At 51.0% G+C, this 19,492-nt stretch overlaps 2 protein-coding genes across 9 annotated transcripts in view; one reads left to right on the forward strand and one right to left on the reverse strand.

Moving 5' to 3' along the window:
* The window catches only part of TTF1 (transcription termination factor 1), a 21,429-nt gene extending 12,398 nt beyond the window's left edge, over positions 1–9,031 (reverse strand). For both annotated transcript variants that reach the window (XR_009602726.3, XM_060608277.3), the window contains exons 1-5: positions 8,962–9,031; positions 5,434–6,434; positions 4,999–5,228; positions 3,208–3,393; positions 1,718–1,796 (exon numbers count right to left, since the gene is read on the reverse strand). Coding sequence is in view for 1 of the 2 variants with exons in the window: in XM_060608277.3 (XP_060464260.3) it covers positions 1,718–1,796; positions 3,208–3,393; positions 4,999–5,228; positions 5,434–6,416 (1,478 nt within the window). In the remaining variant the exon portion in view is untranslated. The remainder of the gene's footprint in view (positions 1–1,717; positions 1,797–3,207; positions 3,394–4,998; positions 5,229–5,433; positions 6,435–8,961) is intronic.
* Positions 9,032–11,510: 2,479 nt separating this feature from the next.
* The window catches only part of CFAP77 (cilia and flagella associated protein 77), a 129,468-nt gene continuing 121,486 nt past the window's right edge, over positions 11,511–19,492 (forward strand). For all 7 annotated transcript variants that reach the window (XR_009602729.3, XR_009602728.2, XR_009602727.2 and 4 more), the window contains exon 1: positions 11,511–11,797. Coding sequence is in view for 4 of the 7 variants with exons in the window: in XM_060608281.3 (XP_060464264.2) it covers positions 11,606–11,797 (192 nt within the window). In the remaining 3 variants the exon portion in view is untranslated. The remainder of the gene's footprint in view (positions 11,798–19,492) is intronic.

Genomic DNA, 19,492 nt, shown 5'->3' on the forward strand with positions numbered 1-19,492 from the left:
AGAGAGAGAGAGAGAGATGGAGGGAGGGAGAGAGAAATTGAGGGAGAGAGAGGGAGAGAGGGCGGGAGGGAGTGCTCAAGTATACCTGTGAACGGGGGAGGGGGGAGAAAGGGAGACCGAAGATTCGAAGCAGGCTCTGTGCTGAAAGCAAAGAATCCAACGCGGGGCTCGGACTCACTAACCTTGAGATCACGAACTGAGCTGAAGTCCAACACTTAGCAGACTGAGCCACACAGGTGCCCCCCAAACTGTATTTTTGGGATTCTCTCTCTGCCTCTCCCCCATTCACGTGCACACGCGCGCCCTCTCTTTCTCAAAATAAATAAATAAACTTTAAGAAAAAAACCCAACATTCTAAGGGCAAATTGTTACCACACACAAAGCACGTGGTGCAAACGAATGAATGAACTTTCTTATTAGAATTAGAATACAGACTTTGTATTCTGCTAAAACTTTCATTCCCTTATGTCACAGATAGAAAACTGTCACCTCAGCTGCCACCGTTCATTTACCCAAAGCTTTCTCTCACGTCCCGCTGAAAAGGTCATCTTTAGTGAATTTCCTTCGAGTTCCATCCACAGACGTCCAGCCCCGGAGCTTGGGGAAAAGGGGAGCGTGGGCTTTAGTCTGTGAGCAACCTTTTCCTCTGCTTCCGGTTTACTTCTTTTGGTCAGAATTAAAAAAAAAGGAACCAAGGGCGTATCGGTGTTTGGGGGTCGCATAATACGTAGGTCTCGCTTTCAAATCGTGCAGCTACCTGGAACCCAAACGACCCTGCCGCGTTTACTAAACATGCCTCCCAGAGTGAGGTCAAGTCCACGAGGTTGTCTGGGCCCACAGAGCGAGGGGCCCGACGCTTTCCTGCCTCTCCCTCTGTCCTGGAGCAGAGCGCTTACCCACAGCCGACACCCGATCCACGTTGGTTTTATCGGGAACGTTGGGAACAAAACGTAGTTGGGTGTTTCATTTACTTGGGGAGGGAGGGAGGGAGACCGTGACCACCAAGCAGTGTCGCTGCCGAACTGCTCGCACTGGACCTCTGGCTGGCGTTCACCCTGCCTTCACACACTCACTGGAAACCCCCAAAAGCGGGCTGAGCGCCGGAGGGAACGTCGCATCGAGAAGGAACATTTGGGTACACAGGGAGCTTACACATGAGCAGAGAGCAAAGAAAACCTCGTGAGTAACATTAAGGGGGGCGCGGCACGCCGAGTGCTAGAGGAAGTACAAAGGAAAAGCCAGGGATCTAGAAAGGGGAAGACTGGCGCGCCTGGGTGGCTCAGTCAGTTAAGCGTCCGGCTTCGGCTCAGGTCATGATCTCGCGGTTCGTGGGTTCGAGCCCCGCGTCGGGCTCTGCGCTGACAGCTCAGAGCCTGGAGCCTGCTTCCGATTCTGTGTCTCCCTCTCTCTCTCTGCCCCTCCCCCACTCATGCTCTGTCTCTCTCTCTCTCTCTCAAAAAATACATAAAAAATAAATAGAAAGGGGAAGATCACAAACTTTGACTAAAGAGGTAGAAACTGAAATGGGCTTTGAAGACATTCACCTGACCGCAGATATGCAGGCCCGTTTCACACACAAAGGTCCTCATGATTTCGTTTTGTTTTTTTTTTTTTTTTTTTTTTTTTTTACCACCTCTAATCTGTTGTGGACGTTCTGATTTATACGATCAGCAAGCACCAGAGAAATGCTGTGTCTCAAGCTGCTAAGGCTTCTTACCTGCCCTTGTAATTGTTGACATCAAACATCTTCTTTGCTCGATAGTAAACGAGTTTCCAGGGCCGGGCAATGCCCTTCCCTAAAGTCGGAAGAAAGGCAAGTGGTCAGTGGGGCACACAGGGCCTGGCCTGAAACGGAGTCACAGTTGTAAAAGGAAGCCAGCACAGGCCCCTCTCCCCCCCCACGACCCCGGACCCCACGTCGAGGCCGGGATTTCACACATCCTGCAGAGAGCTGGCTCGAGGAGCAGAGACACCTGCGGTCACCAGTCTCCTTGCAGAGCTCTGCAAACGACGGGCTTAGGATGTCGAGGCTCCAGCTTCCAGTCTACCTACCACGTTCGGGGGAAAAGTTCTTTATAAACCAAAGTAACGTTAACAAAATTTGAGTTAAGGGGAACGAATGTTAACGTGGAGGACGTGTGCCAACAGTTGATGAACAAGAGGGCTTCTTGAACGAGCAGGCTTTACTCATTTCCTCACTCTAAGGACCAAACAGCCCCCCGACAGGGGCTCCCTACTCTGGTTGCCCCTGCACATTCCGGAGAACACCTAAGAAATCATCCTCTTTCAATTCATGGATTTTGCGGGGGAGGGGGAGCGCCTGAGTGGCTCAGTCGGTTGAGCACCCGACCTTGGCTCAGGTCACGGTCTCGCGGTCCGTGAGTTTGAGCCCCAGGTCGGGCGCCATGCTGACAGCTCGGAGCCCGGAGCCTGCTTCCGATTCTGTGCCTCCCTCTCTCTCTGCCCCTCCCCGGCTCATGCTCTGTCTCTCTCAAAAATAAATAGGCATTAATACTAAGAAATAAATACATTGATTAATGAATTCATAGATCTCCTTTCTGTCCAATCCCATGCTGCTTCATGGCTTGCTCTCAGTTTCCAAGTACACCCGCTGGAAGAGGGTTCCAGCGACAAAGCACACGTAAGGCTGTACTCAGGAAACTCAGGAGCTCCGGGTGTGCTGTGTGCAGCATAGGGAAGATAGCATGTATTAGAGCAGGGGAGCAGAAACCGGAACCACACTTCTTGCCCAGCAGGAAAGCTCCAAGTCGATTGTGTTACTTTCTTTTTTTTTTTTTTTAACGTTTTTTATTTTTATTTTTGGGACAGAGAGAGACAGAGCATGAACGGGGGAGGGGCAGAGAGAGAGGGAGACACAGAATCGGAAACAGGCTCCAGGCTCCGAGCCATCAGCCCAGAGCCCGACGCGGGGCTCGAACTCACGGACCGCGAGATCGTGACCTGGCTGAAGTCGGACGCTTAACCGACTGCGCCACCCAGGCGCCCCGATTGTGTTACTTTCTACAAGATCCGGAAAAGCACTACGCTTGGGAGACATGAACGCATTCCAAACCCCCAAGAGTACAGGCCGGCGATGCGAATACGGAAATACCGATCGGCCGGGCGCTGTGCGAACACCTACCGTGCCTCACCCGGCTACGGCTGGAAGGCTGGCGACGGTCAAAAAGAAAACAGCTGTACGCTTACCGATGTGCAGTCTAAAGGAGTATTTTCTTTTCAAGTCGGTGATCACAGATTTCTCCTCTGGGTATCTGTCTGTATACAGCAGCTTGTCCGCATTGTCAATCCCGGTCAGGGACAGAAATTCTTGCACGTTTTTCTCTAACTGCTTATTTTCCTTTACAGAAAACTTGCCAAATCTAATAGCGACACCTAGGATTGGGGTGGGGAGAAAAAGTAGGCATTGTCAGTAACAAAGGAAAAAGCAAACCCACCACTCAGTCTTCGGCAGTTACAACAGCGCCCAGTCAGCTACCCCCTGCTGAGAAGCAGCCCTAGGTGTGCCCTTGACATTAGCTCCCCCCTCCCCCACCGTGACCCTCAGCTTCCCTTCCATTTTAGTCATTCTTCCCCCAAAGTCTGCCCCGTCATCCCCTTCTAGAGTGACCTTCCCCAGTTCATCAATCTCTTTGGAAAATAGTCATTTTTTTATTAACAAGGAATATATTTTCATTAAAAGTTCAAGCAGTATGGAAATAAACATTTCAAAGAAGTCCCCCCTCGGGGCGCCTGGGCGGCTCAGTCATTAAGCGTCAGACTTCGGCTCAGGTCATGGCTCAAGTCACGATCTCGTGATTGGTGGATTTAAGCCCAACACGCTGGTGTCAGCCTGTCAGGACAGAGCCTGGAGCCTGCTGCAGATTCTGTGTCTCGCTCTCTCTCTTCCTGCCCCTCCCTGACTCACGCTTTGTCTCTCTCTACCTCTCAAAAATGAATAAAAGTTAAAAACAATTTTTTTAAGGGACGCCTGGGTGGCTCAGTTGGTGAAGCATACAACTTCGGCTCAGGTCATGATCTCACAGTTCGTGGGTTTGAGTCCCGCATCAGGCTCTGTGCTGATGGCTCAGAGCCTGGAGCCTGCTTCCGATTCTGTGTCTCCTTCCTCTCTGCCCCTTCCCCACTCCCACTCTCTCTGTGCCTCTCAAAAATGAATAAATGTTAAAAAAATGTTGACGTTTAAAAAAAAAAACACAAAAATTTTTAAGAAGTCCCCTCTTAATCTCTTCTGCCACACACACCCCCCGGCCCAAAGGCAAGTACGGTGAAATTGGCCGATACAAATATTCACATATATTCTCTATGCAAATATATGGGGGATGGGGGGAGTAATAAGGTCATTTAACTGCACATTCTACTCTTCTTTGTAACTCAAGGCAACCAAGTTTCATTATGTACTGATGGGTCTTATGTATGGCACGGTTTTTCCCTTCTTAGACTTATTTCAAGAATATCTTTTAAAAAATACATACGCCTAAAAATGTTGACAGAAGACATACAAAAAGAATGGGAGCATTCCACAGATGCTGCTCTAAACACATTTTCCTTCCTTGGTCTGTTTTTTTAAAACGAACCTCTTCAACACGATTAATGGGGCTAAGGCTCTGCTTTTACTGTTCCCGGGGACCAGTGTACTGGGTCCCTCACAGCCCAGTGAACACTGCTCGTTCGGAGCACACAGCCTCAGCTTTGCGGTTTGCTCCTCGAGTCCGTAACTTTTCTGGGAGGTTCTTGCAACACAGTGAGTGAGATCAGGAAGGAGACGGGTCTCCCCTACCAGAAGTTGGGCGGAGGAGACCCAGACCCCTCCGTTTGGCTGAGCTCGTGGCTCGGACAACAATTCCGGCAGGAGGTGAGGCAGGAAGCGGCCAGAAGGTGCTGCCGGTGAACCTAGACAACTTGCATCGTTCACCAAACGGCGTCAGGGGCTCCTCACGCAGACAGGAAAGCCCGGCAGCTATTCGAGTCCCCCCAGCTCACCCTGTGCCTTGAATTCCTTAAACCGCCCTAAGTCATCCCGGTACATCCTCTTGATGGTGGTGGCGGCCCTTTCCTTGATGTCGGGGATGAACTCCTGGAGCTGCTTCACGGCCGAGTCCAAATCCACATCCGAGTCGCCCAAATCTCTCGACTCTTCGGATAAGTATCTCGTTTCGGAACCTGTGGCCACTTCCAGACGGCCTTCTTCTTCTTCGTTTGTAGGTTCCAACCTACGGACAAGATCGGACGGACTCACGTGAACGCGTCGCTTGCCCCGGTGGCTTTCAAGGGCTTAAAGAGACCCTCACTTCAGACCAGGACGGTGTGAAAGCAAGGAGGGATGCCGGAGCCTGCCACGAACATGCTAGATAAAGGGGTCACAGGCAGAAGTCACACAGAAGACACACATCGGAAGACACAACATTCCCCCGTTACCTCTGCACCTCTCCCGTACAGGCCTGGGTTTTCTCCTCCTGGGGCCTGGGCTCCTCCCTTTCTTCAATCAAGGTGCCATTTCCCTCCAGTGAATCAAAGCGCGCGTCCTCCAAGCGGGCAGCGAGCGCTGAAAACTCCCCACCAGGCGCTACGGGGCTTTCGGCAGAAGAGCCTCGCTTCCGTCTCTTAGCCTTTTTCTTTACACCGCTGACCCCTCGACATCCTTCGGAGTGCGCGTTCTCCAGACCCTCAGGCCCGGGCACTGCCTCAAATTCGCGGTTGTGTGAAATTTTTCTCTTTTTTTTCTTAGACTTTTTCTCACCTGCGGGTATTGGCAGCTGGGCAATTTCGCCCTCTGGGCCCACGGAAAGGGGGGCTTCTGGCTGGTGTGGTTCCACCTCGGGCAGGGGCAGGGGCAGGCTCGCACGCGGGCTGTCCTGCACAGCATCGCCCGATGCCGCTTTCTTCCGACGTTTTTTACTCTTTTTCTCCCTGACTTTATGATGCGGCTCTTCGGTCTCATTTTCACGTGACTTCGGAACGGACTGCGGTTCGTCTGCGTCAGGCTCTCGTGTTGGCTTTTGTTCCTTGCTCGAGTCCACGTACACGACATCGACGTCGCTCCTGAAATTCTTCGGCGTGTCCTTGATATTTTCTTTATCCACCAGGACGTACACCACGCCTGTTTCCTCATCTACCCCCAAAGCCTTCTGTCTTCTCTTTTTATTCTTTTTGGGTATAGAAGTGGTCTTTTCAGTCTCCTCGCAAATTTCTGATTTTTGCAAAGGGGAAGAATGAAAATGCTGGAAATCCTTTCTCTTTTTTTTACTCTTGGTTATGTGACGCTGTTCGCTTGTCAGAGGAGCGTCTCTGAAACTTTCATGGGAACTCCTTAGGTGTCCTTCCTTATATACAGAGTATTTTTTCTTTTTCTTGTCAAATACTGGGGTGTGAATTTCCAATCTGCTCGGTCCTCCTTCCATTCTGTTCCTGTAGGGAAACTTGACAACAATGGTTTATTTTTGCAAAGCATTTTAAACATTGGCCTCAGGAGGAAAAAAAAAAATCACAGAAAAATGAAATTATACGACAAATGACAAGACTGGAATCATGGCTGTCAATTTTAAATTATTCTAAATGCACAGGGGGCTCACTGTAATTTACGGTCTGGTCCCACTGCCCTTAGGATACGGTAAAGAACAGTTAACAGAGAACAAAGTGCCCAGCATGATCAGGCCTTTGTCCCCTCCCCTCCCCCCGCCCCCATCTTTTACCTCTCTCTTCTAACTCCATGCTCCAGCCACACATGTCTTTTTTGGGTTCCCCGAACATGCCATAATCCTTTCCTTAGCTCACGGTCTTATAACATACCATACCCTCTTTCTGGAATGCCCTCTGCTGCCTTCCTACCCTCCCTGCCTCCTGCCTCCTTTCATCCTTCAGAGCGTGGTTTGAATATCACTTCTTCAAAAAAGCTTTCCTTGGTTAAGAAGAGACATACATGATGATACTTTGCCTCTTAAGTTTAAAACCCACAAATCAATTGTATGTATCTTTTCTGCATGGATACGTAGTAGTAACTGGCAAATTCTGATCGGCAAATTCAGAGATCAGGGACAAGAACCGAGCCAGTTTCTCTTGTATCTGTCATCTTTTATTTCTTAATGGGGGTAATGACGACGGGGGTGTTTGTTGTATTTTTATTTACTTATTTGAATGCTGCTTGCTTTTTCACTTAAAAAGCAAGAAGGAGAACAAAGGTACAGATTGCTTTCATTTGTGTTCAAAAACAAGCAACTGAAGGATGTACATGTGTAAGTACTTACAAAGGAGGAGGAAGAGGAGAAAAAGACAGCGCTCCCTGACCCCCGTGGGCTTGGTCCATTCCAAATATACTTTCATAGCAAACCATACGTCTCCTTGGTAGCACTTAGCCCAAATGTAGTTTAAAGACTAAACAATTATTTCACTAATCATTTAATGTTAGTCTCCTCTGCTAAAAACGTAAAAAAAAAAAAAAAAAAAAAAAAAAGTTTCCACGCATCTTTGGGTGACATCAGGGAGAACGGTCTTAATGAAAGCTCTTAAGTGCCTCTGTTGAAGGGGAGGTCCTGGGCCTGGGGAATCTGGCTTATGGGTAGAAACCGATGTGTTCTTTCATACTCTTCTTCCGGCCACACAATTCTCAAAGTGTCCTCACCGCCCATGAGAAGTTAGGGACCCTACCCCTCTCCTGTATCTTCAGCCTCTCCCTCTGCAGTGGGTCCCTTCTGGCAACACTCCAACAATCTTTAGCCTCTCCTAACTTACAACCAAACAAAACAAACCCACGAAAACCAACCATCTTCTGACCTTGAAGCCCCACCCAGCTGTTCTCCTCTCTCCTCTTCACAGCACAACTTCAGACAGAAAATGCTCTCTCCATTTCCTCACCTTGTATCCACGTCCAAAACCACTCCTTCTAGCTGCCCCCCCCCCCCCCAACTCCTGCCCTGAGACTGCTCCAGGAAGAGCGCCTAGGACCTCCAACCCACTACATTCAATACACGCTTTCCTGGCCCATCTTTCAGGACTTCGCGAGAACGGTGAACAGGTGAGCAGATGATTCATTTAAATATTCTTTTTCCTTCCTCTCTCCCAACCTCCTTCACTTTCTTTCTTTGAAACACCTCCTAAGCTTCTCCCTCTGGTCTCTGGAACTCAGCACAACATACTAACTGCATACTTACTCCCCACCAAGACTTTTTTGGTTGCCCTGTTATTCTTAAGACCAAGTCCCAAATCCTTACACACCTACCAGGACCTTCATGATCTAGTCTGGTCCATGTCTAACTCTCCACCTGTCATTTCTCCCTGGGTTTCAGACAGCCTGCTCCTTTCGGTTCCCGGAATACACACGTTCTTTTTCATTCTCCAGGACTTTCCAAAAGCAACTTCTGCCGGTGATGCTCCTTCTTCCGAGGGACCTTTCTCCGCGTTAACTGAGCCACGTCTGAAAGTCACCTCCTCAAGAAGGCCTCTCTAACAGCTAGACTGGGTCCCGTCTCCCGCTTTGCAGTTGCCCTCCTGTACTTCGCGCCGCGGCGACACGCTCGGCCTCCCAAGGGCTGGGGTCTCGTCCGTCGGGCTCCCAAAGGTTCCACCGTGCCCGACAAGCAACCGGGCAAGCAACTACGCCCACCGGTTCGGAACACACCGCTTCCCGCCCCGCCGGGACGTGCCCAAGCCTGGTCTCGGGCTCTCTCGTTCTTGCGGGGTGCGACAGACCCCCTGCTCTCCCTGCTCTGCGGCGGGCTCTCCGGGGCTGAGGAGGGAGGCCCCGGCCCCGTGTCCGACTCCCGATCCTCTCCCGCCCGGGACCCGGGCCTCCGCTCCCGGGGGCCGGCCTGGGGCGGCCGCAGCGCAAACCGCCCCCGGAGACCTCAGCCAAAAGCGGCCTCAGCGAGGCGAAGGCACCACCACCCGCCGCTCGACCTCGACAGGCGCATCGAAAGAACCCGGAACGACCAAGGAGCGCCCTCAACCTACCTCCCACGGCGCCGCCACCTTTTTCCCGATCCGGAAGCGCCGTTCTTGCGGAAGCGGAAGTGGTCGTGCGTCGCTTCCGGCCCCGCCTCGGCGTCACGCTGCCGTGGCAACACGCCCGCCGCAGGGACTTGACGCAGGCGTAGTTGACCGCGGGTTTCGTTCCTCTGGTCGGAGGGGGTGGAGCGGGGGTGGGGTAAAGCGCGACCTGAAACCCCAGGGAGGGGACAGAAGGCCCGGACTGGCTTCCCAGCTCGCGCGTGCGTTCCACTTAGTCAAGTTTGCGCCGAGCTCGGTTCTAGTCCCGGAGTGGACAAGGTGGTGAGACCCCAAGTCTGGGGAAGACATGAGAAACAGATCAGCCAAGATAGTTTCAGATTATTCTGCAGGAGAGAAAACAGGGTACTGTGCTGGAGAGTGACGGGGGCAGTGAGTGCTACTTTAGAGGGAAGGGAAGGAAAGCTCTTTGCGGAGGAACATTTGAGTTGAGCTGTAGACTAAAAAGGCGAGCACAACTCTAGATGGAAGATGGTCCCAGGCTGGAAGCAAGGACAAAGACCCTGCACCTGATCGCTGGAGGACCTGGAAGACGGCCAGGGCGGCTGGAGCGGAGTGAATACAGGGGAGGGTGGTGGAAGTCCAGGTCAGAGGTGGGCAGAGGCTGCTGGGTTAAGTTCAGATGAAGCTAGAAGCAGCCTTGCAGATGTAGTCCAATCCTCCCGTTTCAACTGCGTCCTGAAGAAACTTGGCCTATGATTCAAAGTAAAGCTTTTGAGTCCGGGCCAGTATATATAGCACTCAAACTTTTATAGACTTCTTGAACAGTAAACATAACCATATTGGCAACTAGTTTTTCACTGAATCCGATAACAACACTGTGTGGGGATTGTAGGATTATCTTTATTGGGTGTTATCAGCCTCCCCCTCTGGATGAGAAAATTAGGGCTTAGTGTAACTTGTCCAAAGGGACGTATGTGGCCCAAGCAGGTTTCAAACCTGTGTTCTCTCCACTACTCCGCTATCCTGCCCCTCCCTGCACCTACCACGTGACTTCCTGGGGCTTGAGCTGCCCAGCAGTTTTGATTGAAAGCGCACAACCTGTATTTCCGTGAAAGTCTGGAAGCGAAGCAGGCTGGAGAAATCATGAGTACACATCACATTACACACCACACACACGCTACCACCACCCACTGGCTGCCCCAGGCCTTGGGTGAGCAGCTGGAAATCTGCCTGGTCTGCTCTGGAAATGGAGTGTTGGTGTTACCCACTGTTGGTGTGTAAGGCCTTGAAGAGCAAGTCTGCTGTTGGTGCAAATTCCTCCTGGTGAACATTCTTACCCAGAGTCTTGTTGGTATTTGCAACATTCAATGAAGATGATGGGGGTGAATGAACCCATAAAAAGCTGGAACTAGAAGGCAGACTAGAGATCATCCGGGCCAGTGGTTCCAAAAGCACTGTGCCGATCTCCTGGGAGGCTTTTAAAAAGTGCAGATTCTCAACTTGGCATACAGACCTCAAGGGCTTCAGGTGCCACTGTTGTATCATGTTAAGATCCATGGACGTGATAATGACATTGTAGTAATGTATGAGAATTCTTCGGCGGCAGATACGTGTTGAAGTATTTAGGGTCACATAGGATACTGACAATGGATATTTTCAAAATGATTCAGCAATGTGTGTCTGTGGATGGTGAACCTAGGTGAAATCGATATGGGTTTTCACTGTACTCTCTCTTCAACTTTTCAGTTGAAACTGAGAAACTCTTTTTTCAAAATTTAAAAACAGTCCATTCCCAGATCCCATTTCCAGGTACTCTGTTTCAGTGAATCTGAATTTCTCAGCCTCCCTCCATTCTGTTGCACAAGGTTGGATACCACTGAGCTCATTCAACGCTCGACTTTCCTCTCCCACCCATTTCCCAGGAGAAAAAACCGAGGACCCAAGAGGGTGACTAATTCGATATCACCCAATTGGATTAGCAGTAACATCAAGCCTGGAATGCAGATCTCTATTTCATCATGAAAAATTTAGCGCTCTATGCCTGTGTGTGTGTGTGTGTGTGTGTGTGTGTGTGTGCGCGCGCGCGCGGAAAGGGGAGGAGAATGGGACCAGATATGAATGGAGTGGGGAGGGTGGAGGCAGGTATCTTCGTTTTGGAAGTCAAGTATAAATGGACTTCTAGAGCCCCGTCGCTTTGAACACAACCTAGTGGCGATTCCTGGGGTTTTCTCCTATCTAAGAAAACTCTAAGCAGGTGCACTTTGGTGGCCACCAATAGTTTCCTGAAAGAAAACCAAGCCAGGCAGCTCCGCAGCCGTTGGCGTCCCGTCGCCATGGAGACAGACCGTCCCATTCTTCCTCAAGGGGTGGTCTTGATCTTCTCTCCTTTCCCAATCCGCAGTGCGGTGCCCGGAGGTCGCTCTGAGGACCCACAGGGGCTTATGGAGGGCTTTAGGGCTCCCTGCGAGAGTCGGTCGGCGCGAGGTGGGCGCGCCCCCCTCCGGAGAGGGCCGGGCGTCCGGGAACCACCCCGGGGCCGGATGGTGCGGTCCGGGACCCGCGTCCGGCGCGTCGGACCTCCGAGCCCGCCCGCCCACAGGGCAGCGCGCCGGACCCAGCCAGCGGGTCGGCACCCCGCGACCTCAAGATGCCAGAGGCCCAGAGCTCCCGCCAGGACCCCAGGCGACGGAAGAAGAAGCAGCCGGTGCGCCGCACGGTCAGCCAGATCTGCCCGCCCCCGCGGCGGCCCCTGACCGTGGCCGACATCCGGCCGGGCATGGAGAACGAGAGGCTGGGGGTCGTGCGGGATTCCATGTTTCAGAACCCGCTCATCGTCAAGGTGAGCCGCCCCCCACCCCTGCCGCCACCCCTCCGCGCTCGTCCCCTCGCTGGGCACCCACGCTGCCGGGATTTTCCCCGCCGAGCCCTGGCCCCCCGCGGCCGGGGTCCGAGCGCCGGGTGGGAAGCTCCCGCTCTGGTCCAGACACACCTGGACCCCTGTGCGGTCCCGGGCAGGTCGCGTCGCCTCTCTGCGCCTCAGTTTCCTCATCCTCGAATGGGATGATAATGGCGCTCATTAAAGGGAGTGGTTGAGAAAGTCCCACGGGGTGGTCCCTGCCCAGCGCCTGACACCCAGTGAGCCCGCGGTGTTGGCTGCTGCTGTTTACCCGGGAGCCTGCCGGTGACCCCACAGGGTGACACACAGGGAACGCGCACCCAGACTGTGTCCTTACTCGCCACCTGCCGGGCTGCCGCCTCCCCCTTTCCCCTGCACGCCTGGGCTGCCACAGTGCGGCGAGCGTTCTGTGTCTCCCCTGGAAGCATCACTTCACAAGTTAATTTTCACCCAATCATACTCTTCTTACCCAGAACTACAACCGTAGGAGAAAAGAGCGCGAAAATCTGCCCTGGGGGGACTCGCAGGCCGGAACGAGGGAGGGAGCTGCGGTTTCTAACCAGGTCGCCTCCCCTTTTATTTGCACACCCCCTCACTTCAGAGGTTTGGGGACTGGTGATCACCCAACGCTGGAGGGGCATCTCCAGGCCTTGCCGGGGCCACAGGAAAAGTCGAGTTGAGGTTTGGCACCGGGGGAAGGGGGGTGCGCGGGGAGCCGGTCAGGGAGCAAGTCTATCTCGCGCCACTGGAGGGCAGTGTGCTTTCAAAAATGCGCCTAGTTCCCGGGTGCCGGAAGTGGAAGGCGCAGGTGGTAACCATGGATTCAGTAACGTTGTATCTGAACGCCAGGAGCTCATTAGAGCCCAGAGGTTTTCGCTGTTGTTTTCTGCTTTTTGGTACGGGGAACCTGGGCTTTCTTAACCGCCGCGCTAGAATTAGCTGAGTTCATTGCCTCCTGCGAAAGCACTGACCCTCTCCTCTTGTGTTCTCCAATCTATTCTCGTGGGCCACCCCCCACCCTCTCGGGGGGCTTATGACACCGGCACCCTTACACTTAGTATGGACCCTTAGCACCCCCACCAAAGTGGAACAAGGTCCTTTACTTACCTCTCGGTGAGAAGAGCCACTCTCGGTGGACACACGGGGCTCACCATTCTGGGATCAAGGGGAGAATCAAGTCCTCCGCCTCTGATCAGCTGCTTGGGTGTTAGATCGCTGCTTTCACCCAGGCAGGTACTAGTGGGCCAACCCCACTCTCCTCACATATGAAATAAACGGCATTATGAAGTTAGCAGTGTTCTCCACGGTGAATTAGGAGTGTGTGATGCCCACCCAAGCTATATACGGTTGACCTTTGAACAATGCAGATCTGATCTTATGCCGGCCCAGTTATATGCAGATTTTAAAAAATCAACACAGTGCAGTACCGTAAATGCTTTTTTTCCTCTTCCTTATGATTCTCTTAATAACATTCTCCTTTCTCTACTTTATTGTAAGAATACAGTACATAGGGGCGGCCGAGACTTCAGCTCAGGTCATGATCTCACAGTTTGTGGGTTCGAGCCCCGCGTCCGGCTCTGTGCTCACGGCTCAGAGCCTGGAGCCCGCTTCGGATTCTGTGTCTCCTTCTCTCTCTGCCCCTCCCCTGCTCATGCTCTGTCTCTCTCTGTCTCAAAAAGAAATAAAAACAATTAAAAAAAAAAGAATACAGTATATAGTACGTATAACATGCAAAATATGTGTTAATTGACTGTGGGCTACAAAGCTTCTGCCCAACAGTAGGCTGTTAGTCGTTAGGTTTGGGGGGAGTCAGACGTTACAGTGGTCCCACCTGGCTGGCCCAGTCGGTAGAGTGTGCCACTCTTGATCTCATGGTCATGAGTTCAAGCCCCACCTTGGGTGTAGAGCTTACTTACAAAATCTGTGGTGGAGCTTCGACTGCTCGGGGGTCATCACCCCTAACCCTCTGGCTTGTCCAAGAGGCCACTGTATATGCACACACACACATGTATACACACACATACCTATAGGTATATGTATCTAAACACATGTATTACATGTACACATACATTTATGTGTGTATGTATGCACATATACACACATGCATATATGTATATCATACATATGCACAGCATATATATAATATACGCAGATGAGTAAAAATCCCCCTCCTTCTTTTCCTTTTGCTCACCCCGTATATCAAGAAGGACAGTATTTTGGCCTCTGGATGGCACTAGCTGAACAGCTTCCACAACGAATCCGGTCACTGATTCCTTCCCAGACCTGAACTTCGGGGTTGGCAAATGTGCAGGAGATTGCTGACCCACGGCTGGGTGTCCTGCCTTCAAGGCAGGAGAGGAAGAGCCGGACTGTCCTGGCCAGTGGTGACTCAGCCTGAGCGGCAGGGACGTCACTGGTGATCGTGCCCCGCTCTTCTCGGGTCAGGGACAGCTAGCCTTTTCTTCTTACTTTCCTCCCTCTGGTTCTTGATGGGCTATGAGCTACTTTCTGTAGCAGTTGAGATTAGGTCCACATTTCGATATTTGCCACCCTCTCCAAGATTTTCAACCAAAACCTGACCTAAGTAAAAGTTGCAGAGACCTTTGAGAGCAATGAGGAAACTTGACCATTACCTTTTCTAGGCCCCTCCTTACAAATGGGTACACTGGGGCCATCTGTGGTGGGCCCTCTGCCCAAGGTTCTGGCAGAGCCCGGGTTAGAATCTGTGTTCCCTGGCTCCCAGCCCAGCATTCTTTTACCACTCCACTTTCTTATATTTAAACAAAATTTATTTATTTATTTTAAAGGTTTATTTATTTTTGAGAGACTATGAATCTGAAGCAGGCTCCAAGCTCTGAGCTGTGAGCACAGAGCCCGACGCGGGGCTTGAACCCACGAACCGTGAGATCATGACCTGAGCCGAAGTCGGACACTTAACCAACTGAGCCACCCAGGTGCCCCTGAACGGAATTTAAATTATGAAAAAACTTTGGGATTCTTGGCTTTAAAGCTAAGGAAAATGAAAGTATTCCAGACTATGGAGTCTTTAAAAACTATTTTTTAACATATGTTGCTGTGTTTTGAGGCTCGGCTTGTGGATTTCTTCTTGGCTGTATGCCAGAGTCACAGGCGCACGTTTGCGGACCCCCGCATGAGAGCGCGCCTTCTTGTGTGTGGCAGAGGTGGGAGTGCCCTCTCCCAAGGTTGTCTTTAAGAGGATGAGTGCAATGGAAGTATATTTTGGTCTTGTCTAAGTCAGAAGCTGAAGGTTGCATCTATATCGAAAAATATACCACCTTAGAAATAGTTGTTTATTCCACCCTATTGGGGGGGGGGGTTGTTGCTCAAATTGTTTTCTCCAGAGAATACTATCAGGATTTGTTTAATTTAAAATGCAGACACACTGCCTGAACAAACCCAACACTGCTATTTCACACCCATGGAATTTGCCAGGACGTATACGCATCAGTTATTCAAGAACATGTCTGCAAGATGCCGCAGTAACCAAGTGAAAAGTGAAAAAACGCAGACATCCAAGCAGGTATTTTATCTACAAATGCTCAACAACTACTTGCCTCATTTAAAATCAAGCCCACTGGTTATTAGTGGGGCCGATTGAATCAACTGGGTGTTTTACGTGGCCACAAGAAAAGAGTTAAATATTTTCCATTAGAGAGGGCTTCTACTCTATTGTACAAAGTGATGTGCGGTTAGCCAGTCTTCCTTCAAATGTGACTCTCCGGGAGGAATAAAATTAAACAGAGAAAGAACCCAGCTTCTTTCTGCTTGATTCCCATTTCCCCCAGAATTCTGTGACTCAACATAGAATCCTGCTACAATAGCCTTCAAGGCTCCTTCACAGAACCTGTCAGGGTGCACCCTGCCTGCCATCGAAACTGAGCTGATATCCTGTCAATACAATTATAGGGAGAGACTGCTGGGTTTGCTCCACTGACAGCCTTGAATCTTCTGTCGCCCTGGAGAGGCAGGCAACGTACAGGGGTGGAATTTATTCCGTTGAGCACCCTTGGAAAGTGCAACTGATCATGGCACCCGATTTTTTCATAATTTATTACTGACTTTGTTTTTCTGTGGGGGTTTATGTCACAAATAAGAAGTGCATGCATTTGTAAAATAGAGTCATAAGATCACATTGTTTGGGGCTGGAGGGAGGCTTACAGACGTCTAGTCCAATTTTTTTTTTTTTTTTTTTTTTTTTTTTGAGGATGTGAAGGCCCAGAGAGAGAAAGAGACTCATCCAAGGTGCCCTCTGACCTGGTCACAGAGGTGGGATGAGATTCGTGTCTCTGGACTTCCAGCCCCAAGTCCTTTTGGCCACATTACACAATCAGTTAATTCACGGCAACCCGGATTGGTTACATCCACACCGCAGGCAGTCAACAATGGTCCGCCAACGAGCCTGATTCCAATAGCATTTTCCTCAAGATTCCTTCCCATGTGAGCTCTACTGATTTCTCAGGATTTGTGGCTAGCCAAGAAGTGTTTATTGAATGTTTACTAAGTGACTAGCACCATCCTAAACTGTCTTGAGGGGGCATAGAAACAGGTTCAGGACTCCACCCTTGCCCTGCCCACAAACCACAAGGAGAGTTAACTATTTAGCTGGGGAGGTGGAGTGTACATGTGTATATTGTACATGTTTGTATATACGTATGTTGCATGTATATATCGTATATATGTGCCTATGTGTGCATATGTATATATATGTAAATACGCGTGTATTGCTTGTATACATATTACTGCACACGCGCACACACACACACACACACACACACACACACGCAGGCACACACATGCCTAATCGGATAAAGAAAGTCATGGAGTCCCTCCTTGTAACTTTCAAGTGAAAGGCACCAGCCAGGGGGTTCAGATTTAGGGCGAGGAAACGCTGAGCAGGACTCGGTGGGCTTAGTGAAGGAACAGACCTGGAGCTGGACCTTGGAAGTGGGGGGAGTTACATTCCGATCAGGGGCAGACTAGGAAAAATTCAGCCCTCTGGGGCCAAATGATTTCACCTTCTTGAGATCCGAAGTGTTCAAAGGTTTCCACCCCAAGGGGAGTTCTGGTTTATGAGACCAGGCCCCGCTGCTGGCATCGTTATCGTTACCGTCACGAGGAAGCATTTGTTGAGAGCCAGTGTGTTCAAATTGGATGCTCTACGAAATTAGGCAACCACACCATGCCCACTAATGGCTTAACATCTCTAATAAATATTGATGCTGGTGAGCATAAATGCATACGCAAAGAAGGCAGGCAGACAAACACAGTTGTACAAATATCCCAGCGTGGGTCAGTCTTTTTATTACGTTTGAGTCAAATCGGAACATGTTACATTCGGCTTTATCTCTTGTAGGGAATGTACCTCTGATCGCTCAAATCCTTTTACATTCGATTAGGATGTAACAGGTGAAAATAAAACATTGGCGGGGGTGGGGGGGCTGAGAAATGAACTGCCCATCCTAATGGCCCCTCTCGGCTGGCCAGTAGGTAAGGTTCATTTCTCCAGGGTAAGCCGTGGGTTTCTGTCTCTCTTGGTCCTTTATACTTTCTTCTTCTTTTTAAAAGCTTCCCCCCTCCCAGTGCCCACTGATACCGTTTGGTGGGCAGGAGCTGAGGCAGTGAGCCCGTCTATCTGCTCAAAGCTGTGGGCTTTTCAGAAAGCCAGCCAAGTTCCTGCCTCCTAGGCTTTTCACCACGGCCTGGGTCAGCTGCCCTGAGGGAGGAGCCCACCTTCCTCTGTCCCTCTGGAAAAGGAGTGCTTTGGTTCTAACACATTAATGCAGATAGACTCTCGGAATCGGGGTTCCCTCAGGTTTGGACTCTGCCACCTTCTGGTTGCGTGGCCCTCAGAACCCTGCAGCACGGAGGGAAGGCCACTCCCCCGGGAAGAACTCTGAGTTCAGCAGTTGCTTCCGGGACATTCCAGAACCTTCCAGGCTCAAGTGTTGTTCATTGTGTAATTAAGGCCGCTTCTCCTTTATTTGAAAGACGCGTTCTTGATTTACAACTGGCGGACGCAATTTCAAATCCCTGTTTTCTATTGCAGTGGTTTTCAAGCTGTTCAGTGGCCTCTCAAAGCATGGGAGTCCCCACAAAAGGGCTGGGTCACACTCTTCTTAAGAAAAATGCATCTTTGGGGCGCCTGGGTGGCTCAGTTGGTTAAGCGTCCGACTTCGGCTCAGGTCATGATGTCGCAGTTCGTGGGTTCGAGCCCCGCCTCGGGCTCTGCGCTGACAGCTCGGAGCCTGGAGCCTGCTTGGGATTCTGTGTCTCCCTCTCTCTCTGCCCCTCCCCTGCTTGCGCTCCTTCTCTCAGAAATAAGAAACGAATAAACTTAAAAAAAATAAAAGGAAATACATCTTCAACTGCTTAAGTATAATTAAAAAACTGAAGAAACTCAGCGAAACGTGCTCTATGTGAAATGCTAACCCTGGAAATCACTCATCAGCTACTGAACTGACGAGTTCGGGGGGTGTCAGTTCTGTGTCTGTGCCCGAACGGAGGTCGATGTGTCACAGATAGGGAGGGATTATAACCAAGCACAGATCCTTCCGGACTCTCCAGCTGGGCAAATCCATCTGTGTAGGACGGTGTATGTAAGCACCCTGCCACGGCCCCTGGGAGCCGGGCTCTGCTCAGCCTCAGACCCATCAGCTGGGCCGTTGCTCCCGCTTCAGAACCTTCTGGCTGGTCAGGCAAAAACCAGCGGATGCACCAGTCATAATCACACTGCGGTTTGGTTGATTTTCACGTACGTTGTAAACGTTGCGTGCTTCTCGTCCGGCTTTCGTCTTTGTTACGGAGAAAAGAAAAAGAAATGAGAGCATTTGTGGTCATCGGTAACAATTCAACTGTTGATGAAATTGCTCCTTGACTCTCCTTTCAAGCTCCTGAGTCAGTAGGGACTGTTGAAACAATTCCAGGCCGCAGCTACTGTTTTCACACGACCACACGCCCGCACAAATGTGGTAACAGGCAGGGAGCCATGCAACTAGCTTCCTCCTGGACAGGTAGACCAGCAGAGCGGAGCAGACAGCAGGCTTTGGATCCAGGGAGATCCAAGGGGGAGCTCTGTCTCAGCCACTTTCTCGCTGTACCACCTGTGAGGCTCCTTACCTTTGAGCCTCCGTGTCCCGTCTGTGAAGCGGGTGATAGTAGGTGGCTCCTGGCCATGGGGGAGTCGTGAGGATTCAGTGAGATCGTCAATCGCCCTTAAGTACAGTTGTAAATCTGAACTTATAAAATAAAGACGTGACGAGACAAACCCACCCCCCGGGCTGCTTTGTTCCCGCTTAGCGCTCTTGTTGAAAAAGAGTGGCGCCCACAGAGGGTGACTACACCTGTCGTGGTGAGAGTCTGGTACCGTACGTAATTGTCAGATCACTACGTTGTACGCCTGAAATCAATATAACGTTGTATGTCAGGGGCGCCTGGGTGGCTCAATCGGTTAAGCGTCCGTCCGAGAGAGAGAAGGAGACACAGAATCCCAAGCAGGCTCCAGGCTCCGAGCCGTCAGCACAGAGCCCGACGCGGGGCTCGAACTCACAAACCACGAGATCATGATCTGAGCCGAAGTCGGACGCTTCGCCAACTGAGCCACCCGGGTGCCCCTGGTTT

Source organism: Panthera onca, chromosome D4 (genome assembly GCF_046562875.1).
Source record: "Panthera onca isolate mPanOnc1 chromosome D4, mPanOnc1 haplotype 2, whole genome shotgun sequence".
Classification (NCBI taxonomy): Eukaryota; Metazoa; Chordata; class Mammalia; order Carnivora; family Felidae; genus Panthera; species Panthera onca.